Genomic DNA, 25,273 nt, shown 5'->3' with positions numbered 1-25,273 from the left:
CTTGCATATGTTATTTCATTTGCTCCTTTTAGCAACTCTGTGGTATAAGCTGGAGAGATACCTTTAATGCAAACTTTTTTTCATATGAGAAAACCAAGCTTCAAGAGGTTAAGGAACTCACCCAAGGTCAAGGTCACGTTCACAGACCTCTGACTCCTCGTCCAGTGCTCCTTCCACTGTACCTCACTGCTTTGCCTGGCATGTTAGAATTGACAGGACAGGAGTCACCCGCACCTTCAGACGTGGCAAGCACGATGGGACATTATGCACGGTCTGGTCCCTGACCTCATGGCAGGCACACATCTAAATCCCTGAGCCCATAAAGTCTAGTCAAGGATGAATTGTTAAGTCTCTCTTGGGCATCCCATTGTCAAGAAGATCTTCTTTATGTCTAGCTGGACACCATCTTAATTCATTTTCACTTCAGTGAGGCAAAAAGAAATCGCCCAGAGAAATCACGGGGTTCCAGACATGGTGAACAGCACCCTGGGGGTGCTCTTCTTTTATGGGTACAGAGCCCAAGTGATCCGTGCAAGGCTGGGAGCTCTGAAATCTGAAAGCCTGGGACCCTTTCTCTGTTTTCTGTTGCCTTGTCTTGGGATCGTCACCAAGTTCTTTGCTTTTCTTGAGCTTCCCGTCAAGTGAGTCTGCTGGTGCTTGATCCCTTAAATGTTTTTGATGGGATTAGGTCCCCACCTGCCACAAGCTACACTTTTCATTCCTTTTCCACCCACAACCTCCTGGGTGAAAATCAGCACCTTATGTATGATGGGACCATCAGACCCTGGCAGCCTTGCATGCATGAGGGAAAGCTTCACTGCCCGGCCCCGGAGTATGTCATTTATGTGCTGTGAGTCCTCTGACCCCACCTGATAACACTGTCGTGTTTCCACAGTTATCGCTGAAGACACTCCGGTGAGAAGACAGATGAAGCCAACGTCCTGTGAGCCACCTGGGGGTCCATATGGCGGGGTGGACATCCCCAGGAGAACGTCAGACCTCACCCTTCTCAAGTTGTAATTCAGTTGACATACAGGCTCTGCATGGAGCATTTATTTATTGTAAATATGTGATTTGCACAGGCTTTAAATCAGTATTATAGTCGATTTTTATTTGAGTAATTTACAAAACACACACATCATTTCTCCATTGTTTAAAATGCATCTTGGCATTCATCTGTCAGCACAGATGACAGCCCTGACCCCACCACAGAGTGTCCATTCCATGACTGTTAATACGCGTGCAGGCTGGCCCTCCCTAGATTCGGAACCATTTTTAGAAGATTCCTTAGTTTCCCAAAGTCATAGTATCTACAACAGCTTCTTATTGGCATGATTTTCTAGTCTCATCACACAAACTGCAAAATCAAACCAGATAATGCCTTATAAATGACGCAGCTCATAGAGAGCAATGTGTCGCCACACCCAGACGATGCCACACGGCCTCCAGTGAACGAGATGCCACGTCTCGCTCCCGTCTTGCAGTACAGGGATTCTTTTGCTTCCTAATGTAAACATAACACAAGTCAAAGGCAAGAGCGGGCTTGGCCTCTCCAAGGCCAACCACAGGGCCCCTTTTGTATCTGAATGATCCTGCAAGTAGCCAATGCTCTTACTGTTTACACTGCCCCTCGTGCCCATGTCTGCATGACGGTCCTCCTGTCCCTCCAAGTTCCCAGCCTCATCCTGGCAGACAAGGTGAGGTGAGCTGTATGAGATTTCAGTATTTTCCCTGCAAGTTAGAAACCTGTGTAAGTCATCATGAGTAAATTCCTAATTCTGTCTCAGAGCTCTTTTTTTTCCTCCCCTGAGTGCAGGGTTCTCGTGAAAAACATGACACGGAAGGTATAGACTGAAATGTATTCTGAAATATCTGCCTCAAACATCAGTGCCCCACGCCCGCCCTTAGGGAACCTGGAGCCACCCATCAGGCAAATCCTAGCTGCCTTCTGAGCCCGAGAACCTAAGTGGTCTGAGAGTCCCCCAGTCCCTGTGGTGGCACCTTTCTAGGTGGGGAGAAGTGTGTGAGTTCAGCCAGCCCTGACTATGGACCGGCTCAGGACTGGCTGGGACCTGTCCTCTCACACCCTTTTTCGGGAGCTGGCAAGGGAATGGCAGTGTGTTTTTGCTTGCTGCATGACCCCATCCTTGGTGGAAAAGCTGTGACAGAGGAAGGAGAGAAAATAGGAGGAAACAGACTGATCCCTCGTCTGTGCTCAAAATAGCTGCAGATTAAAGGAAATCAGGGAGGCAGAAGTGGGAAGAGCAGTGAAAAATAAGTTTCCTTTGAAATAGCCCACTCGTGCACTCACACCTCAAGGATGTAGTGCCCGGAACACGCCATCCACGAAAGGTAGCCGTTAGGAGTGTTTTGGCAAACATGATAGTACACCCAACCTAGCTGCTGTCTGGAGTGGAGACTAAGATGGTGTCCTCCATCGTTGTTATGCTTTCTCATTCCAGACAGAAGCCACTGAGCGAGGTCAAGTTCCCTTCCCTGGGGAATAAATCATGCCAAGTTGTAACAGCTAAATCAATGGAAGAGAAGCTTTTGCAGGTCATCAGCTATGGGCATACCTGATTTGGTTTTTTTGGTTCTGCAAGGTTTCCAGAAGGTCAGAACTTCTGTTTATTACAGTATCCACTCCACCTCTCTCTCAGGTGTACAGAATAATTACAGGGGTTTTAATGATCATGATTAAGGAGGTGCTAGACCAAGGCTGTTCCACCTTCAGAGTAGACTGCCTGCCCTGGTGAGGTGTTTACACATTAATGTTCTGCACCGCTGGGATGGAAATTCAGAATAAAACCATTCAAGGACAGAGGGAAGGAATGAGGAGAAACCAAAAATTGCAATTAGGGAGAAATTTCAGGAACCTGGGATCACATCCCTCCTCCAGACCCATCACTGAATTCTCGCCCTTTGAACTCTCACGGTGCCGGCCTCCGGCAGGACAAAGCCTTCACCCCTAGACCACAAACTCAAATGTAGCGCCCCTCCCATCCTCGCGTATGCTTGCTGGCGCTGTGGTCTGTGACTCCCCCAGTGTTTCACGTGTATTTTATATTTATTGATGTTCCCTCTGCAGATTTATTTCTTTGTATCCAATAAACTTTAATAAGTGGGAACGCTTCTAGCCATTCACTCGTTAAAGCCTATCGATGGTCACCAGCACCAACGCTTTTGTAGCTAACTAAACAAATGGGTATTTGGGAAAACCAACCAAGGGAAAAACTTTCTCAAATGCATTCTGTAAAAAGTAGATAACACTGTATTTACTGAGTTTTATTAAAATCAAATGGGCAGAGTATTGTTTACAAATTACTCTGACTTGTGTTAAAGTGGAACCGCTTTCAACCTAAAGTGCACTTAGCGCTGCCACCTCAACTAAGCAAACCCTCAAAAACTCTCCTATATGGAGCAGTAATCATCTCCATCGCCATTATAGTGTCTTCAGGTACAGGGGAGACGAGGTTTACCTGATAGGTAAGTTGGCTTAAGGGAAAACATGATTCTGAATCTCGATTTTGCATCTTACAAGTTTAGGGAAGTAACAATTTTAGCCAGTCTATGCCTCAGTTTCCTCATCTGTAAAATGGGGGCATAGATATGTATCTAAGCATATAGTAGTGAAGATGGGGTAACATAACCCCTGGGCTAGCCTTTAACCCTGGGGTCACAGGAGACCAAGGTATCAGTGCACGCATGTGCGCACACGCGCGCGCGCACACACACACACACACACACTCTCTAGGGTACAAGCGGTTTGTTTATTATACATTCAGTCACACACAGAGCTCTCGCTGGCTGCATTCCATTCAGATATTCACTGAGCTGCTCAGATCACTGGCTCTGCTGTTGGGTAACAAGGAGAGAGCAGTAATTAAAATTCATAGATGCTCCTGAAATAAATCTCATCTAGAAAGTAACTTCAAAGTTAGCTGCTACACACTTTGCAACTGAATTAGTTAAGGACCTGACTTGTTTTATCTGCTGTTTTATTAGTAGAGGCACAGATAAGCTTTTTCATGACCAAAAGGGCCCATCTGATTGGAGGAAAAAAAAGCAATGGCCCAAGATAATCGACAAAGTGGAGGATGGACTTTAAAGGCATTGACTGTAGAGGTATGTGAAGTGGCCATAGTTCTAGGCACCCCTGATGGAGTTCCGGGTGGGAGAGGTGGTGCCTAGAGGGGCGAGGGGAGCAGCTTAAAGGGACGGGCTGTGGACTCCAGAAGCATGTTCCAGGTTCTCAGACCGTGCCCCAGGAGGCTTGGCATCCTTCCTGAACCTGCTCTGTTATGAACTGAATTGTGTCCTCCAAAAATTCATATTTTGAAGTCCTAACCCCATACCTCAGAAAGTAGCCTTATTTGGGAATAGAGTTGCAGATGTAAGTTAAGATGAGGTCCTACTGAAGTAGGGTGGACCCCTAATCCACCCTATGTGACTGGTGTCCTTATAAAAAGGGGAAGTTTGGACACAGACACATACACAGGGAGGATGCTATATGAAGATGAAAAGACAGATTAGGGTGACGCTTCTGGAGGCCAAGAAATGCTGACGATTGCCAGCAAACCACCAGAAGCTAGGTGGGACAGAATCTCCCTCACAGCCCTCAGGAGGAACCAACCCTGCCAACACCTTGATCTTGGACTTCTAGCCTCCAGAACTGTGAGATGATAAATCCCTGTCGTTTAAGCAACCCAGTTTGTGGTCCTTTGTTATGGCAGCCCTAGCAAACAGATACATGCTGTGTTACCTTGGAGCTTTGCAGGAGTTTACAGTTTGTGAAAAAAAGAGCTGAGAAAAAAGTTTAAAGAGTCAGCAGTTCCTTGTCATGTAAATGGGGCCATCATCTACTCTGACCTGGACACAGGTCACGTCTCGCTGGTAACTAAGTCCTATTTTCATGAACGAGACATTCAGTTGCATTTTGCCTGTCACGTGGAGACAAAACCATGGAAGCAATCTGGCATTTCTAGGTCACCAGAGTGGGAAGAGCTGGCTTTTTTCTTAAGTGGCACCCTCTCCTCTAGTGGAGTTTCTGTGGCTTTAAAGTAAAGATGCTCGGCATAGGTGGCACCAGCCATTCTGATGATTTTTTAAAATTTGGTAAAATAAACATAAAATTTACCATTTTTAAGGGTACAGATCAGTCGTGTTAAGTACGTTCACGGTGTTGTGTGACCAGTCTCCAGAACTCTTTTATCATCTTGCAAAACTTAAACTCTGTGCCCCTTAAACAGTAACTCCCCATTCCCCTTCCCCCCTAGCCCCTGGCAGCCACCATTCTACTTTCTGCCTCTATGAGACTGACTACTCTGGGTACCCCATAAAAGTGGAATCAAATAATATTTGACTTTTTGAGAGTGGCTTATTTCACTTAGCATAATGTCCTCAAGGTTCACTTATGCTGTAGCATGTGTCAGAACTTCCTTCCTTTTTAAGGCTGTATATTCCGTTGCCTGGATATACTCCATTTTGTTTGTCCATTCATTCATTGACGGAGACTTGGCTTGCTCCCACCTTTTGCTTATTGTAAATAACGCTGGTATGAACACAGGTGTAAAAATATCTGAGACTCTGCCTTCAGTTCTTCTGGGTATATACTCAAAAGTAAAATTGCTGGCTTATATGCTAATTTCTATTTTTAATTCTTTGAGGAACCTCCATACTGTTTTCCATATCAGCTGCACCATTTTATATGCCCATCAACAGTGCACAAGGGTTACAAATTCTCCATATCCTCACCAACATTTATTTATTTGCTGTTTTTTTTTTTTTTTATAGTAACCATCCGGATGGGTGTGAGGTGGTATATCATGGTTTTGTGTTTATTTTTAAAGAGTGAATTTATCCACAGAATGGATAAATGGAGAAAACGCTGAACGGTTTGGTCTTCCGAAGATTCCAGTCATAAAATATATCCCCCTTCATACATTTTCTATGTTGTGGCCAATGCCCACATCTATTAATGAAACACAAGATAGAAGAGGCCAAGAGACATTAATTTCAGTATTTTTTTTATTGTATGCTTGATGTATTTAGAGACAATTCCAAGGGCAAGCACTGGTTGGGGAAGTTATCTGGTTTGTAGATATGTGTACAAAAGGCTATTAAGACTACACGGTCAGTTCCCACTGCAGGAAGCAGAAAAGGTTTTCCTTTTTATTATTCCCTGCCCCTAGCATTTTCCAGCTCACACATCTGACTTCTCACAACATGACTGCAAACATGTACGTATTCATCCCCACGAGAAATCGGCGTGTGACATCTCGGGATGTTTGGATTCAATCAGGTAAAGCACATTTGACACAAACCACAGGAGGGGAAGTTGGGACCTAGGGCCCTATGGAATGAAATGCCAGGGCTACAGGGAAGCACAGGCACTGCTGGGTCAGCTGGTACACGTGACCTGCCGCCCCTCCCCCTCCACACGAGAAAGGCCAGCTCAGTGGGTTCCCCTCCCTCCTTCCTCCCAAAAGCTGAGAGCTCAGCTGAAGACCTTCCCCAGAAATGACTTGACTGTCAGTCAAGAATGCAGTTAGTGCATTCATAACAGACACACTGGTCCCACCTGGCTTTCCTGCTGGGCTGTGCAGAGCTGTGCAACACCTGGACCCACGTGGGATGACATCAGGAAGCAAAGTACTTTGCCTGGTTGATAATTATTTTTTATACCTAATAATCCACCCGATAGTGAAGGAACTTCACTGCTAATATCTAATAGGCATACACCTTCTCTATTAGACAGCTTATGAGAAAGACTCTTTCTAACAATAACACTGTCTTATGTTATTGGGCACTAAAGAATTACCATAATTTCAAGTATATCCTTATTCTACCTAAAATTCCAAACCACCTCCAAGGATGAAAGAGTACTACTTCTGCTTTGCTAATTTACTTTTAGTGGAGCTTCTGCCCCTCCTCAGAGTATGAGTGGTAAATCCCAGCTACTAGCCAAGACTAACTAGCTTATGTTTGATTATGGGGCGCGGGGATAGGGGAGAGATTCTGTCCTTCACGGCCACGTCTTCTTTCTGCACGAGGCATACACAGCCCCCTCCCCCTCCCCCAGGTCTTAATGGATACACAAATGGTATTTTAGGAAGCTATTTACACGCCAACCTTTAAACATTATTTTCATAGTTCATCTTGAATATTCACTTTCCCCATACTGCCTTTAGAAAAGCAATCCCTGGTCAAGAAACTGTCCATGTAATGATAAGCACTTTTCAAAAGCAGAGTCTGTTAGGAGCATTTAAAAACGGACATCCCCCCAGCAATGGCGTACTCAAAATCCAACTACATGTTTCATGCTGTTAATATGTCACTAGAAGTGAGTATAGCCACATCAGCAGGCTCTTTGCTCTCTTCCTGTCTTTCCCCTCGCATCCCAATGCACAAAGAATCTGTCCACCGCTATTACTCAGGTTTTAACTGTGCATAGAACATCTCTGTACAGCCTGATGGAAGCATCCCAGCCCCTTTTAACTTCTGCCACGAAAGGACTGCCACACCCTCTAGTGGTAAGACAGTGGCATCACAATTTTGATGTATAGCGTCAGCCAAGACATCTCTCAGAGTTGGCCCTTCTTTGGGTTGCTGGAATAAGGTCAATGTCCCTAACAGAAGTGGCCATTATGTTTCCCACTACACAATGGCTGGGCAATAGCATAAGTCTGGCTGGGTTATCCGTGACCTTTGCTTGGTCCATAATAATGAAAGCAGGCCTCTGGTGTAATTTATTCTCACTAGACTTCTTTGGGTCAAACCCCTAATCACCCTGGGTATCTCAGACATGCCAGGTCTGATGAAATGTTTCCACAATAGGGGGAGAGGATTCCACATGGTGAAATTTTAGAGTGGCTTTCTGCACTATCTTGTTTTAAATAACCACTCAGCAGGTGGGCTTGGGAGGGGATGAGGTACATATGTCACCCCCAAGCCTCACCCTTCCCCACTCAGCAGCTGTAGACAGACACTCTCACAGTGGCTGCGCCACCTAAGAGGACACCCTAAGTTCACCCACAGTGAGAACCCAGGCCAAACCCCAACAAAACTCAGCAACCACAGGTCACCGTGAACAGCTGCTGTTAACTTTGTCAGCACAAATATTCCTCCCATCTCTCACCACTCGTAGTTAGTGACTTTACATACAGAATTTGCAAAACTGCTGGGCAGAAAGCTCACGGTGCTCTTATGCTTACGCCCTTACAGGGGAGTTGGTAGAAAATAGGATTTGTTCCAGTAAAACCTGTGACCCTCAGGGTCCACGTCTGTGTATGGGGCCCAAGCCCCTTCCAGCTCTCACGGCATATGATACACTGCAGCTGACAAGGAGTCACTAACTTGAAGTCACTTCCAAGACTACTGACACTCACAGTATTTCCATTTGGAAAGGCCTGTCGGTGATGAAGGTGATTAGGCCCACATGGTACAGGTGAGGCTGCATAATGAAGCCGCTGTCCTCCCTCCCACTGCGGTATTAACACACACACTTCTCCTCAGCATCTCTGCCCCCTTCCGTGTTAAGAGTGGTGGAGAGTATCAGTGGCTGGAAGTAAGCCCCCCCCCGCCCCCACCAGCACCTGCCCACTTCAGCTACCGGTCTGAAGGCAGCTAATGGGCCATGCAGGGCGAGAGGAATAAAGGGAAGGACTGGGGAAAGCCAAGTGCTTCCTCCACAGCTTTGGGGGATATAACAGGCTGGGTAGGAAGGGCGGGGGTGGGACTGTCACCGTGGAGCCGAATGCTTCTCCATCCATCTGTCCCCTTCCTGCCCTCTGTCTTCCCTGTGCTGGGCCCAGCTGGTCTCCCTCACATGCCTTCCTGGGCTCTGCTGGTAAGTCAAATCCTTCATGTGCCCACACATGGGAAACAAATCAGTTTAATTAAAGTCTCTGCTGAGATAATGGAGTGGCTGCTCAGATTCCAGCTACTTCAACTGTAATCTAAACAGCCCAGAGTTTCTCCTTTCTTTCCCTCACTAGCTGAGAAATTTGCAGCTTCGTGGGGTGGAACTTCTGCCACAGGGCCATTTAATTAATCCTAAACTAGACGGCGGTAACCAGGCCCAGAATCATCTCTAGACATACGCACGTCCGTGTGGTGCGTGAGCAGCCATGCAGGGAGAGCCCCATGCCTCATGGGAGAGCCGCGCCGCGATCCAGGGTCGTCACACACAGCCGCCTCTGAATCTCTACAGTGGGCAGCTTCCAGCCCGCACGGCACGTGGAAGCTGTCTGCGGGTCCACCGCACACGAGCGCGGTGCACAGGTTCTTTCAGATCACAGGAATCGGGATGGAGGTGGGCCTGGAGAGGAGCCCCCTTTATTCCTTCCCACTTGTTTTGTCTCTCAGAAGACACAGCTGGAGACATTCTGCATTACAGGCCTGCGCTCAGCAGAAGGGAGGCCAGGCCCGGATACCTCCCTTGAGCACACACACAAGAGCCCTGGGCCAAAGAAATGCCTTTTGTTAACCAGAAAGAAACCACTACTGAGAGAAAGAGTAAGACTTCAAAAGATTTTGCCTTCCCCTCAAACTCGGCGCAGTGGAGCCTGTCTTTCAAGGCTTGATGGACTCTAGTCCTCCCATGAAAAGGCTAATGTGTCCATTGTCACTGAAACACAATAAGAGCAGCTTAAAATCCACAATCAGTCATACAATCGCACAACAGGCAAATGGGATACATGTTTACACTGCAGAAGGAGGGGATCTATGTTGCAGAAGAAGGGGGTGTTGTGAGATCCGAGGCAGAACGCTAGGGAACAGTGTGACGTTAACACATCTGAACTTTCTCGTTTTTCTCGGACAGGAGAGCGGTTTGTTTTGCTGGTAATTTAGTAAGGTGGGAAATTTTAAATAAGAAGGGGAAAGGGAATGCTTACTTCACTTAAAGAACTTAATCTCCGTGTCAACACAGTCATAGAAGAGATCTCCCACTTCGGTGGGGTCCAGGGGGTCATTGCTGGTCAGGATTTCCTCCATGGCTTCCAGGCCTTGCTTCTCTAGTTCCAGCATCGTCTTCCTCAGCTTTTGACCTTGCTCCTGAGAAGGACGAAAACAGCGGGGGGTCATTACAATGGACGCTGAAAGCCCCCCGGGAGGGCCTGCCCCCCACCCCATTCAATCTGCTCCCCGCGGGACTGCCACGGGGATGGTTCTAAAATGCAGGTGTGGTGATGTCACTGCTCTGCTTGGAGTTCTTGCCTTCAGAATAAAAATCCAGACTGCTGAGTGACGCTGGAAAAGGCCCTTTGTAACATATGAGGCTCCAGCCTGCCTCGCCTTTGCCACGCCTCCCGCATCTCCTTGCTCTTCAGCCAGACCGAATTAGCTGCATTCCTCCAGCCCATGATACTTTCTCACCACAGCACAGGCAACCCTGCTCCCCTCAACACTCGGTCAGCTTGCGCCCACCTTCAGGCTTCCGTGAACGCCTTTCCTCTAGGCTACCCCCCATCCAATGCCTTTCCTTCTGCCATGGTTGTTCTCTTTCTGTCTTGCGATGGTCTGTCTACTTACCTGTGTCCCCCATTAGACCACGATCTCCCAGGGAGGGAGACCCGGGCTTATCTCTATCCTCCTGCCTGGGACAGAGGAGGCACTCCCAATAATGTCTCTTGAAAGAATAAATGGATCAATGAATAACCACATGGCATGTCTATCCCCGATTTGCTTTTTTTCTGAGGGGGTGACATCTCTTCTTCCAGGTGGCAGTCACTCATTTACATACAGTGAATGACAATGAGAAGCTTTTACTTGCCCAATTAGTCCCAGAACAGAGAAGCCGCTGTCACCACCCATCGACCACTTCCTAGTGCTGCCTTAACTCAAACCAATGGTCATTGTCAAATTTCAAAGTCCACCCAACCTCATCGGTCTCATCTTTGAAATTTTGTGTAGGATACTTCAGAACACACGGCCCTTTCTGCCCCTGCCTTCATTTGCCAAATACCCACAAAACTGTGCACCTTCATTTGCCAAATACCCACAAAACTGTGAAATATACTTCAGAGAAAAGAAAAAAACTCCAAAAATAAGGTCTACGAAGCAAGAAGTAGAGATGATCAAATAAATGTAACATAGTTTGGCTAATTGATAATAAATCTAAACATACCATCTTTATAAAAATTAAAATAAAAACCAAGAGTTAAAATACTGGAAAAAAAAAAAAAACAAAAAAAAAACTGTGCACCAGGGAGTGACATTTCCCCCCTGCTCGGGCTTACTGTGATCCACCTAGAAAACACGCACTGTCGGCAGACGGGGAGGGCAGCCCTGGACGGAACTCTGTGTAATGCAGCTGTAGCATTCATGGTTCCAGGGAAGGGTCTGGCAGGGAGGGCAGATGTCAAATAACTGCGACTTTTACACGTCAGAATGGTCATTTCTGGGGCACACAAGAGCAAGTTCTATAAATAGTGAGACTACCCTTCTCAGAGATACTTTCTGAATTCACTTGGATTTACTGCTGTCCTTTCTTGCTACCCTTTTTAGAGAGTCCACCGTGCTGGATGTAAGAAAATAAGCTCACCCAGTCCACGCAAAATGCACGCACCAATTTACCTATAAGATGTCACTTTCTTCAGGACAAATTGGACCCTTACAAGTTGTTAAATAAATGCTTGGGAAGCAGATGAGCATCTAACAACCATGTTCCTTGCTTCTCCCTTCAGCAAAATAGAGGCTTGGATTTTATATGAAAGTCCACCACTAAGGGTTGCTGTGGGCATATATTGAGTGTTTGTCTTGTTTGAATTGATGTCTTGTAACTTTATTAATCAGAACTTTGGGTGGAGGATGGAGGGCTGCACTTTGAAGAACAGCTATTTTAAAGCTAGAAACTTTAAAAAAAAACTTTTTTGTATGAAAAAATATACGTAACAAAATTTACCATTTTAACCATTTTTAAGTGTACAGTTCAGGGGCATAAAGACATTCACATTGCTGTGCAACCATCACCACCAACCGTCTCCAGAACTTTGTTAAACAACAACATGATGGCATCTTTGAAGTGCTGCCGTTACGTACACATTTTTACCCCTAAAAGTACACAAAGAATTTTCGACAACAGAAAAGCAGTTCTGACTAGTACTGCACGTTTCTGTTATTTGCAGGTGAACAGTAAGTAAAAGAGGGAGATGCTTAGCCCACTGAGTTCTAGAATAACATCAAAAGCAGAGGCTTGGTTTCACTGGGTTTCAAGAGGCTGGGAGGAACAATTACCACCAGCGTTCTAGCAGGGGCCCCGGGAGCCTGGGTTTCTGGAAGCAGACTTGCTGGAGAGGAGGAAGATGACGAGCTTGTTCAACACTGTCCTGCCTCCTTGCTAGGGACCCCGCCCGCACCCGGGGCTCACAGCCAGGCTCACCTCGTCACTCTCCAGGACCGCCCGGGCCCACTCATGGGCCTTGTATAGCTCGTGGCGGCGGTCTGGCTTCTCCTGGAACCGAGGCTCCTTTCTGGCAGGGTCATCGCCTCCGAAACAGGGAGACTGTGCTTTGGGGACGAGTTTTACATCGTCGACAAAGATGAAAGGCTTGAATATGGACCTGGAGAGAAAGGAGAGGTACTTCAGCCAAACCGAGCCCGGGGCTTGAGGACACCAGAGGCTGCCCTGTCCTTCAGCAAACATCTCCTGGGCCAGCTCACGGGGGGCAGGCGGGTGCCTGCCGGGAGAGACCCAACTGCATATCTTAGTAACTATTTTAGTAGAACTAACTGCTGTTTATAAGCTGCAAATTCTTCTATGTGCAGAGAGGAGACATCAAAACACACTGGCTTTGTTCGGGGAAGGCCATTTAGGAGCCCCTTTCAGTCACATGAAAGGAGGCAGATAGACACAGTGTTTTGAGGAAAGGGTGCAATGGGCCACCGATCAGAGCTGGTCTATCTCCACCATGCTCTGTGGAAAGGGGCCTCCTGGAAAGGCAGGGTCTGAGACCTCAACCTTTTTTTTTAGGTTCTACCTTATTTGAAAATGTTTGAAATATCTCTGACAGACTCAAGGTGGGACAGATTAAGACAGATGACAAAGAAAGAATCCCGGGGCCCCAGAGAGGGCACACCACAGAGGACAGAAGTCTGGTTGTGTGAGAGTGAGGCTGAGAGGATGGTAGGCGGCTAACCCAAGAACTCTTTTGATTCAGCTCTTTTGGCACAAGGGATGTCTTAGGGGACATGGCTGTGTGTGTGTGTGTGTGTGTGTGTGTGTGTGTGTGTGTGTGTGCATGTGCGCGCACCTGTGCATACCTGGGGACATTTCAACACATCCCCCCAGATGCGCACACACCCCAAAAGAGCCATGTGTCTAAGAAACTGCATCTTGGGATCCCAGGCCAACGGGGTCTGTGGCGACCACAGCTGACAGTAACACTAGAGGGAGAGAGCCTCACTCTCCCTGCTCTGCACCCAGAAAGAACACGGCTGGATCAAAGCAGTCCTCCTGGCAGAGCACAGGCACCTCTGGGCCCCGAGGGTGGCCTGTTTTCAATCACACCACGTGGGCACCTGCAATAACAATTGGAGAGAATGAGACACACACCCGCACCCCGTGTGTGCGGCTCAGGTTTGGGTTGTTTCCTCTCCTCTTAACTGGTACCTCCAGTGGGTGAGAAGTGAGCTGGGAGGTTGATTCCCTCAGCCCCGAGGTGCCTGGACTTGAGGCGGCCAGAGCAGCCTTGCCGCTGTGTCACACAAACATTTTCACTATGCCACAATCTGCAAAGAACTGGAAACCCGTGACCTTTGTACCCAAACTGTGTCCTTGGACTTGAGAGTCAGCATCACCCTCAGGCCCCATCCCCCACCCCACCCCCCACCCCCCACCCCCGTCCTGCTGAATAGAACCTGCTTGTTAAGGTCCCCAGGGGACTGATGACATCCAAGTCTGAGGAGCATGACCAGAGACCACAGTAACTAGCAGTGACCTCTTGAGTTTGTTCCCTGAGGTTGTCAAGGGAAAAGGGCTCAGGTGAAGAAGACCCTGATCACAGCATGAAAGGTCGGGCTCATCCTAATTTAATTTGAATATTGAAAGCAGTTGCTCCCAAAGCTGGCAAAGTGGGTGGTACAGGTTAAGGATAGTGTTGTGTTCTGCAGGTGAGGCAAACGCAGGAGGCTGGGCCCATCCACCGTGAAGCACAAGGCATGGGCGTGTGGGTGGGACCTAATTCCACAAGGCCGAGTCCTCCCAAGGAACTTCCCTCCCCAAGATGCAGGGGAGCTACCTCATGCAGGGGGAACACACGTTGCCACTTCCTACGGCCTCTGAAAATACCTCACTCCTCTTCCCTTCTCCTGAACGCTGAATGGGTGACTGTTGAAAGCGAAAGGAATTAATGCACAATTTTAAAGCGTCTAAAGAATTTTGATTACATGAAGTTGAATTCTCCAATTGGTCATTTGGTTGACTCTGCAAAAGGGCAGTTTGAGGGTTCACTGGCAGATGGTAATGGATGGGGAGGGAGAGGGGAGAGTGGGAGGGAGGGAGGGAGGGAGGGAAAGAGGTGGAAGCGGGCGGAGTCCGGCATAGAGACATCCAGGACTAACTGCCTCTGCGCCCCTCTGGCCTCTGACGACACAGCAGCCTCACAGCGGGCAAGCGTCCTCTCCTTCAGGGCCTGACAGCACTCGGGGTTTCCTGAAAAGGCAGTGCACACAACACACACCGTGTTCCGGCAGATGTGACCTGCAGCTTCCTTGGCCTGAGCTGAGAGCCCCTGAGCGACACTGGGCCCCGGGCTCCTGCCAAACACCCCAGAACCTGCACAGTTCACACCTCCTCCCCAGGCCCAGTGCTAGGCAGAGAGGGTCAGAGCCGGGGGATCCCCTGCTCTTGGCCTTGGAGGCGGGGTGGGTGCGGGCTTAGCCATGGCGAGCCAGGGAAACTGCAGTGTCCAGCAGAACTGCTGAGCCCGGGCTGCTGAGGAGGTTCCTTGGGACAGGGGTTCTCCCGTATTACACCGGCCCCAGGCCACAGATGATGTTCACTCGCGTGATGCTACCCCAAACAACCCCCCGCACTGCACCTCTCTTCTCTACCCTTCAAAAGGCCATGGGGGAGTGACGTTTTCACTGGGAAATCGGTCACTCAGTTTCTGGAACCTCGGTGCTTTTCTTACCATGCGGCTCAGGACCATCCCGACACCGGCCCTGTGAGGGAGAAGGATGGCGCCGGTCTTGTTGAGCGACCATCTGGGTCTGCCTGCCTCGTGACAGTGGGGCAGGGAACTGGGCTGGGACTCAGAATGGGGGGGTGTGTCCCCTTGTCCCCTTTGAGTAACTATGGGGCCCATCATTTTCCCTCTCTGCCTCTCACTGGACTGAAACGATCTCTACGGTCCCTTTCAACTTTTAAAGCTATTGTGTTATTTCTCTTTCTATGTCATGAGGCCTGTGAACTTGTGTCTTCAAGAAGTTCATGCTAAGAACAATCATGGTCTTCTGCACCCAATATACAGGATAATAGCAGAGTAAAAGTCAGAACCCTCTATGTGATGGAACTTCAAACCAGTCCACACTCATTTTAACATCAGTGAGAGTGTCTGGTAGCATTTCTAAGACAGGAGGGACCATATGTTTAACCCTCCCATCTATCCATTTTAACTTTAAAAATAAATAAGTAATATGACGAGGTTCCCATAATATTCTAAGGCAGCCAAACCTCTCCAGGTGTTTTTTTCCAAAGTCTATAAGGAAGTCAGCACCCTCAGCTGCTAAAAACATGAACCATAGATGTGTCTGGTGGTTAAAGGTTTTTTTGAGATTGAATAAATAAAATTACTGCCAATAAGAAACTGCAATAATACTAATATACCAGGGTGTGGGAATTATCTATAACTCAGTCCTGATCATTTCTGTCCACATATCCAGAAAAGGGCATCGTGGATAACTCAGCAGTTTCCAAATGTTCTTATTTCCTGCCAATCCTTACAGAAAATCTCATTAAAAGTCCAAATAGGTGAGAAGATACTCGGACATCTTCCCACACTGAACCTCAGATGGTAGCTTCTTAAATGCCACTTGAGTAAATGTATGCTAAGTAATGGCCCAGAAAGAGGAAACGACTTGCCAAGGCCGCACGCCCAGCCAGTGGCAAAGCTGAACTGCCCTCTGGGTCGCGACCACCCCTCCAGGCCCACCCAGCCAGGGCGGTGCCCACTTCATCAGCCATGTGGAGAACCCCCAGAGGAGCCCATGGGTGGCTCGGATGCAGGCAGGACACAGCTGAGGGAGCTCCGGAAGCTGATTCTGCCCCACCCTCAGAGCTGCCTCACAGACTGACCTTCAGAAAAGCCCCCTACCCCAGAGCTCACCCTGGTCACCCAGCCCCTCCACGGTGTGGTGTGACACAAATACAGGATGATAGGCCCAAAGGGGGAATTGCTTCCACCAGCAAAGGTCGGCCCAGTAGCTGGTCAATGAGGAAGTTTAAAGGTGGCTGAGCTACGCTAAGGGGACCCTCGAGCAGGACAATTAAACAAAGACAGCCATGAGCAACATGAAAGGGAACCCCACCACTGAACCCGTCAGCTCTCACTGAGACAACGCGAGGGGCCACGGCATGCAGTCTGACGGCACGAAGCCAGCACGGGCTTGCAAGGCCTGCCTCAGAGTCTGCAGGAGTTTAGTCCTGGGTGACACTCTGAGCCACAACTAAGAAAGGCACTTGACTGGAGGCATCCTTGCCGTCTCCGTCCCTCGTTTCTTTCTAAAACCTTGAGACGGATGCACCAAGCCAGTGTAAAAAATCTGTTTTCCTCTCATTTGTCTCTCCCTTTGGAAGGAAGACAAAATCATCACGAAAGTCTCTAACATTTTACCATATATCATAATTTTCAAAGTGCTTTCATTCAATTCTCATGGAATTTCATTCATTCATTCATTCAATATGTGTGTAATGCTGAGATCCAGATACTATTCTAAGTACTAGGGATACAGCAGGGCAGCGGTTCCCAACCTTTTTGGCACCAGGGACTGGCTTCGTGGAAGACAATTTTTCCACGGACGGCGGGGGTGTGGGGTGATGGCTCAGGCAGTAATGTGAGGGCTGGGGAGCGGCTGTAAATACAGATGAAGCTTCGCTCGCTCGCCTGCCGCTCACCTCCTGCTGCGCAGCCCAGTTCCTAACAGGCTGCAGACCAGGGGTTGGTTGGGGACCCCTGCAGCAGTGAACAAGGCAGGGCAAAAACTTCTGTACCATTTCACAGATGAGATGACTGAGGCTCACAGAAGCTAAGTGCTTTGTCCACAGGTACATTCCTAATACGTGCCAGATGGAGAAGTAAATTCAGATCTTCTAAATCTAAAGTCATTTTCCCCCATTACCACTCACCCTTATATATCGCTTCTGCGGGTTTCTAAAATATATATATATACCCATTATGCTACTGCAGAAAAGCAAAATATTTTTGTGCTTTGGAATTTAAGTATCAGTGGCCAGCTCACATTTCTGACTTCAAACATGGCTCTGTTCACACAGAAGATGCAGAAATGCCCTGAGCGATGAAGCTGAGCTTATCCTGTGCCCTGGAGTCCCCAGCAGATCCGCTGGCGCAGAAAATAGCAGCACAAAGGCTCCTGCTTGGATGAATTTGCTAAACTTTGAACCAATCTGAAAAGGGCCTGGAAGAACCAGTTTCTCTCAACTGCAGGTGTCCCTCTGAATGGTTCATCCATGGGTCATCCCAGCTTGACTGTGAGTCACTTTAATCATATAGTCAAAGCCACATCTGGTGGAGAGCAGAACTCACCCACGAAGGGTGTTTTCATTTAGAGGGAAAGAGAACTAGTACTTTTGGAGCATGGGACACCCTGAGGGCTGGATACAGATACTCTGGGCGGTTTTGGAAAGTGAAAACCGTGGGGTAGGAGAGAGGACAAAGACAGTGTTGGGAGAATTGGGAATGAAATCAGAGGCAGTGCTATTTTATGCAAGGCCCTCGGCTCTGTGTCTGTCTGTGCAGGCTGTGCCCCACACTGTATTTACATAGTAAACTACGGTGTCTACAGCCCATGACATCATCTCCAATAATGAAAAGGTTCCACTTGTCACTAACATTTGAATTAACCAGACAAGACAGTCTCAGCTGATGCAATGTAGCCTCTCGAGCCTAGTACCTGGGAGAAGACGAAGAAAACACACACACACACACCATGTCCCTTGCGTGTCCCCATTCCCTGCCACTAAAGTGGGTCAAACACCCCCTTTTTCCTAGAACTTCCTCCCTATTTTCTGTTTACCAGGCTAAAGTACACGGCCTAATACAATTAAAGAAATGGGTGGGAAATAGCCTTCTAATATTTAAAATGGAAAATTTTTAATACTCTCCCCCTCTTGGTTTATCCATCCTGTATCTTGAGTGTTTGTGTGTTTTCTCAGATGCGGGGGCCTCTCAGTGGTGAAAATAACAAGCCCTAATTCATGATGTCTGCCGATTTCCAAGGTGTAAACACGCCCACTGGGGCCCATTTCAAGCTACCGATGTGATGTCACTGAACACAGGGTTGGGAAGAGATGACATCATCAGCTTCCATAGGCTCCGGCACACCACGAGACTCGGAATCTTACACTGCCTCCAAATGCAAAGGTACCTCTCTGCTCTTTCCCTCTCCAATTCTTCGTATCGATGAGCTTTGACAATTACTGCTTCCACGTAGGAAATGGCCTCCAAAGGTCAGAACCGGTGCACTAAAGCCAACGAGTGTAACTATATGGATGACCAAGGCACCAGCTGACTCACCAGAATATTAATAGGATGGAATTTTCCTGCTCAATACAATTAATTAAAGGTCTTCTGCATCTCCCACCCACTCTCAAACTGACTTCTGCATCTGCTTCCAACTCTCAAACTTACATAGTACCTGGTACATCTTAGGAGGAAGGGAGGAGAGAAGGGAGGGAAGGAGGAAGAAAAAAAGGGAATGTGAGAACAAGCTATATCAAGAAAAGGATCTATAATTGATGCAATGAGCAAGGAGTCAAGAAGTTCTGAAGCAGGCAGACCAATAGTAAGATGATGTCCTTTGGTTTCTAACATTAATTAGGAAGATAAATAATATAGTCTTCTTTGATCATAATCTTTTGCAAGTCCACTGCTCTGAAACTATTTCTTGCAAACATCTCTCTAATGTTTTTAGCATTAGCAGAAGCCAGTTAAAATTTCCCTAATTTTATTACCTAAAAACCCAAGAGTAGGTAATTACGCTTCCTGATGACAAAATACAAAATGTTGGGAATGCCCAATTACAGAGAAACCTTGAAATGCTGAATAGGAGGGAAAAAATCTATGGCAGTTCTATAGTCACAGTAGGAAATGTAGCTCATTTAACCAGAGAAGATAAAAATGAATGTCTTCCGGGAAGCCCTTAATAGGTCTTTTCAATTAACTTAACCATGAATCACTTTCTTTTAAAATTACTTGAAATTTTCCATTTTAGATATTAGAAAGCTATTTTCCAGCTCATTTTTAGAATTATATTAGGCCGTGTACTTTACCCTAGGAAACAGAATTGCTTTATCTTCACATCCCGGCAATCACAAGCCCTGTCTTCTAAGCACAGTTAGAGCAGCTGTCTGAGACATCAGGAACCAACGGGGTTGCTATGGTCATTCTTCAGTTCAACCTGCTCCTTCAAAGGCTCCTGTTCCCTGAAGAACAATGTCTAAATACCTCAGCAGAGTGTTCCAGACAGACTCTAAATGCCAACATGTACCCCGGCGGGCCAGCACAAAGTGCTCACAAAAGCCACCAGCAAGCGAGGTCAGTCCACAAGGGGAAGTCAGACACCAAGGAGAGGAAAGACAAGCCCCAGGTCTCATGGATCAAAAAGGGGGTGGGAGTGGGGCCATGGAACCAAGCATTCAGGACTGGAAGATAAAATCAAGAGAAAGCAGCTGGAGTCAAACAGAGGCGTGTCCTGAGAGGTTGCCTGGAATACTGCCCAGCGGGCAAGGCTCGCTGTCAGAGGCCAGCAGAGGTCCCATGTTGGGCTTGTGTACTGGTGGGGGGGCGGGGGTGAGGGGGCGGGTGGAGGAGGGATGGAAACATAAACTACAAGAGGATGCACAGCTGCAGTGTGTGCCATTCTGTCTCATGCCTCTCTGCCTTTGCATATGCTGTTCCCTCTACCCAGAATGTCATTCCTGCTTTTAGCACCTAACACACCTCTCTTCCTACAACCCCCAGTGCTCAAGAGTTCTTTCTCTATGGTTTCCCCCTTCATTGTCTCCTTCGTGCCACCTCTTATCTTGCGCACACTTTGTCTCTAGTACCCAACAAGCATAAGATTTGGTACACAGCAAGTGCCTAATAAGTGCTTGTTGAATGAATAATGAATGAATGAAAAACTAAGGATAGCTTATACCGAATTTAATAGGTCTTGCTAGAAAGATCTATTGATGTTGGCAGTAGTGAGGTCAAAGGGTCAGGAAAGGTACTTGGCTTCTCCCCTGAGTCATCGAACAGTCCCTAGCTGGACACTGCCATTGTCTTATATTCCTGAAACAATATGGGGAGAGTAAATACTTTCAGCTGGAAAGGGAATGAAATCAAACAGCTACAGATTCCCTGGTAGCAGAGTCAAAGGTTTGATACCCGACACTCAAATGATGATGGTTTTCAGCCAATGGAGCACATGAAAAATACCAAAGAACCTACTGAAATGGGCAGTCTTCTAGACCTCTCCAAGCTGAGGATCAGACTCACCAGATAGATTCCTAAGCCCACCTTAAAGATTCTGATACAATAGGTTTGGGCCAAGGCATCTGTATTTTTCAAAAACTCCCCTAAGTGATTCTGATAATTTAGAAATCACTGGATGGTCGTGTCTAAGCCACTGATGACATGACTTGTGGTGTGCATGACTGAAAGTTACCGAGGAGAAGGGCTGCTGTCTACCTGGTAGATCAGAGATAGTCTTAATAAATAATACTTAAACCTACTATGCATTTACTTGGATTATCTCATTTAATCCTTCCCAAAAGCATATAACAGTAGGGGCTGGTATTGTGTCCATGGTACAGGACAGACACAAGCTTGGAGAGGTTAAGAGACTTACCAGTTACTAAGTGACAGAGGTGGAATTCAATTCTAGATGCCGTGTTCTTAAACACTGTGCAGTGCAAGCCCTTTGCTGAAGTGTGTGGGCAGAAAGCAATACCCTAAAACACAATGTCTTAGAGAAGAGGCCAGTGCACTTGAAGTGGCTTCAATGTGCATTGCCTCTGGACCATTCTGTCCCCTAACTCATAGGAACTGGTGGTTTGGATCAATCTTGGGCATTCCTGTATCTTTCTGTCTCACTGGGTCTTATTTATCTTTGCATCCCTCAAATACAGCACAATGCCTGGCCCATAATATATATTAATAAATGTTTGTTGAATTTAAAACAATTTGCTTCCATGATGGTGATGAATGGTATGTGACAAAAGCCAAGAACTTCCCTTCATCACAGCTCTTTGTGCTGCACTGGCCATGGTGAGATGACTAAAAAACGTGACTCAGCTATACAGCAGGAGGTGCAGGAACTCAGTGTGTGATTACTGGGTGAGCTCTCAAGGGAAGCACACGCTTGCCACCTGTGTGACTGTGTCTCAGACAAACCTGGAAGGATCTGGGGTCCCAGTGAAGTAGTGAATGCATGGCGAGCTTCTGTTCTGAGGCAGGACAGACACTACACTGGCTGTGGTAAGGAAAGACTCGGAGTCTATACAGACTCCACTGGCTTTGTCCCGTAAGATGTCAATCATAGTCTGCACAGTGATGCTTTCTGTAAAGAAAAGAGACAGAGAGGAGGCAAGCTGTAACCAAAATCCATCAGTCCTCTCCCTTTTTAGTAACAGAACCCCTGAAATTACAGCTGGGAACAGAACTGCCCAAGTAGGGACTATATTTCCCAGCTCCCCTTGTGGCTAGATGTGGTCACGTGGTAGATCCTGACCAACGGGAGGTGAGCAGAAATTATGCGTGCAACTTTCCCATTACATCCATAAAAAGGAGTGTTTGCCCTTCACTTTTTTCCCTCCCTTCCTGCTGGCTGGGAGATGCCAGTGAGTGGACCACAAAAGGAAGTCACGTGTTGAGGCAGAATAACCCACCCGCCCTGGACTGTCCATATACGTCTGAACTGTAACATGGGAGAGAAATAAATTTCCATTTTCTTTAAGCCACATTACTCTGGGGTCTCTGTGTGACAGCACTTGGCAATTCCTCAACTAGTACAGTATGCAACAGAATGATATTCATAAGAAAGTATGCAATCTATGCAGTGCACCAAGCCAGCTCTCTGGTACAGTCTTGCTGGTTAGAGTCAATACTATATTTGGAGAATGACCTCCCTGCAGTGGGAAACATACACAGAGAGGTATTTAGAATATTTAGAGCCATGAGGACTATTGGCTCTGACTTCAGATAAACAGACTAACAAATCTTTTACTACACAGGATCCTGGTTCTACGTTTTCTCCCTCTGTTTATAATTCATTGAAACACTATTTTTTCAGTGTGTTCACAAAGATCAAATCAGAGCATCACATAGAGAAAAGGTGCCTTAAACTTCACTACCACGACTCACATCCTCTTTGTAAATCTCTATGCATAACACATCACACCTAAAAGTATTAACAGTAAGTCCTTCTGTTCTTCAACTATCCAGGGTTCAAACTTCCTCACTGTTTCATAAATGAGTTTACTGATTTAAACCAGGATCCAACAGGTTGATAATGTCTCTTAAGACTCTCTTCGTCACTGCGTCTCATTTTTCCCCCTTGCATTTTATTTGTTGGGCCATTTCTCCTGAGTTTCTCACACTCTGGACTTTGCAAGACAGACTTTGTAGATGGTGTTTTGAATATTTTCCTCCATCCTCTGTATTTCTGGTAAACTAGTAGCTAGATCCAGAAGCTTCATCAGATTTACGTTTGATATTTTGGCAGGACAACCTTACAACTGGTATTATATACTTTTACCAAGCTAGGTTTTTGAAGTGAAAAACTTTTAGGGTTTTTTATAAAGTTCCCATTTGTAAATGGATACTTTCTTACCTTCCTACCCAGAATTTATTAATTAAGTTCTATAGCAGAAGTCCTAAAGCGTTCTTCTAGATTGAGTCAAGCCAACTTTTTCTTAAAGAACCAGATAGGAAATATGTTAAGCTTATGGGCCCTATAATCTCTGCCATAAGTTACCTGTCGCAACTGCTCAACTCTGCCACGTAGCATGGAAGTAGCCATAAGCAATAGGTAAATAAATGGGTGTGGCTGTGTTCTAATGAAATTGTATTTACAAAACAGGGAACAGCCAACAAGTTATAGTTTGCCAACTCCTGTTCTAAATGACCAATGGCAAATATAAAATGTGGCCACTGTGTTTATGTGGAAGGGTTTTCCACTCACGCATAAAAGTAACAAGCTATCCAGTCACCCACATCTACTTAAACATGGATTCTGACTAAGTCAATACTGGGTGGAAGATACAGGGTTCAGGAAAGGAATTCAGTTCAACAATTTGACTCAGCAAATGTTCATGGAACAAAGGACTATAACAAGCCTCACAAGGGGATCCTAAGATGAGCAAAAGACAACACCCCTGATGTCAAGACTCAGCAGGCTAACGGGAGAGGAAAATATATGAAGAAGATAAGTCAAATATACAAATGCTGAGGTATAAGCAAGGCTGGAATAAGTATCAAACAAGACAAGCATAAGGACATCAGCATTTAAAGGAGAAACAGGAAAAGGAAACATCCATGATGAGAAAGCATCATGTAAAAATAAATGCAAGTTGTCATCTTGCCTGCACAGCAAGGACTTCAGCACAAGTCGGTCTCTATATACAAGGTCTATTCTCTACTCTTCCTCTCTGCTCATTCGCCTAAGTTCAAACAAGGTCTCTGAAATAGCTGCAAGACAAAGGGTATGAGAGGGAGAATTGTAAGGGATACACTAACTCACCTTCTTGCTTTTCTAAGCTGTCTTTGCCTGCACAGCAGGCTAGATGGTCATCAGCTGGAGAAAAAACTTCAGAAAAATTGAACTCGTCCTCTCCCGTCCACCAGCCTTGACTCTGAGCATAACTCCTGAGTTCAGGATGCTCTGCATCAATCTTAGTCGTGAGCGAAAGCTGATTGCAAATGCACTTGACTCCCTCTGTAGAGAGTGCAAAACCCAGTTATTTAGAAATAGACTTACAAAGACTTAATCAAGAAATGGAAATTTACAGGGCGTCTCTCCCGTGCAACTTGACTCTTAAGTATAGGGAGGAATGGATTCTGTTTCTGAAGAGAGAAACAGATGATCCTTGGTTCTCTTTTAAGATTTCCCAGGAGTTGTGACCACTCCTGACACATTTTATCACATTTTCAATGAGCAACAGTCACTTGATCTGGTGAACTAAACCCCAAGCATTTACTACTCACAAGAAAAGTGAAAGGTTCTTTGAAAGAGGCGTTGTGCTACTAACAAGACTCATGAACGTCGCAGCTCCAGAGATTCCTCCTCCCCAATTTAGTCTCACTCCACCTGAAGGAACAGTTTATACTACTGCCCTCTGCTCAAATATACATATAGTTTTTTATTTTTTATTTATTTTTTTGCGGTACGCGGGCCTCTCATTGTTGTGGCCCCTCCCGTTGCGGAGCACAGGCTCTGGACATGCAGGCTCAGCGGCCATGGCTCACGGGCCCAGCCGCTCCGCGGCATGTGGGATCCTCCCACACCGGGGCACGAACCCGCATCCCCTGCATCGGCAGGCAGACCCCCAACCACTGCGCCACCAGGGAAGCCCTATATATAAAATATACTTCTTCATTCAAATTTTTTTCAGGTCCCAACATTTAGAAAAACACAGTAGCCCTGATAATTAATTGTTTTATTTATTTATTAGTTTAGGCCACACTGCACGGCTTATGGGATCTTAGTTCCCCGACCAGGGATTGAACCCAGGCCCCTGGCAGTGAGAGCACAGAGTCCTAACCACTGGACTACCAGGGAATTCCCGATAATGAATTGTTTTAAATTAATGGAACGTGTGTGCAAATATACATGTGTCTGGGTGCATGTGTGTGCACACGGATGTGCATGAGGTTGAGAAAAATCTCTGGGACTTTGTTTCTGTAACTAAGAATTGGGACTTGCTCCCAGGCAAACAGTCAATATGAAATGTCAGGTGTGTGCTTCCCAAGCATTGACATCCTTCACTCCAGGCTCAGGAAACCCCCGTTCCTCTCTAGAAGCAGAAGCCCAGAAATGAGAGGCACTCCAG

General features: G+C 46.7%; 2 protein-coding genes across 5 annotated transcripts in view; one reads left to right on the top strand and one right to left on the bottom strand.

Annotated features, from left to right (window-relative positions):
* The window catches only part of WIPF3 (WAS/WASL interacting protein family member 3), a 93,396-nt gene extending 87,791 nt beyond the window's left edge, over window positions 1–5,605 (top strand). For all 4 annotated transcript variants that reach the window (XM_060305471.2, XM_030857443.3, XM_060305472.1 and 1 more), the window contains one exon: window positions 896–5,605. In XM_060305471.2, the coding sequence (XP_060161454.1) occupies window positions 896–1,020 (125 nt within the window). In that variant the 3' untranslated portion in view covers window positions 1,021–5,605. The remainder of the gene's footprint in view (window positions 1–895) is intronic.
* Window positions 5,606–6,009: 404 nt separating this feature from the next.
* The window catches only part of SCRN1 (secernin 1), a 57,305-nt gene continuing 38,041 nt past the window's right edge, over window positions 6,010–25,273 (bottom strand). The window contains exons 5-8 of the mRNA XM_030857446.2: window positions 23,965–24,159; window positions 21,618–21,783; window positions 12,383–12,563; window positions 6,010–10,056 (exon numbers count right to left, since the gene is read on the bottom strand). Coding sequence (XP_030713306.1) covers window positions 9,898–10,056; window positions 12,383–12,563; window positions 21,618–21,783; window positions 23,965–24,159 — 701 coding nt within the window. The 3' untranslated portion in view covers window positions 6,010–9,897. The remainder of the gene's footprint in view (window positions 10,057–12,382; window positions 12,564–21,617; window positions 21,784–23,964; window positions 24,160–25,273) is intronic.

This window comes from Globicephala melas, chromosome 9 (genome assembly GCF_963455315.2).
Source record: "Globicephala melas chromosome 9, mGloMel1.2, whole genome shotgun sequence".
NCBI classification, from domain to species: Eukaryota; Metazoa; Chordata; class Mammalia; order Artiodactyla; family Delphinidae; genus Globicephala; species Globicephala melas.
The sequence above is the reverse complement of the archived record's forward strand: the minus strand, read 5'-3'. Positions and strand labels throughout refer to the sequence as shown.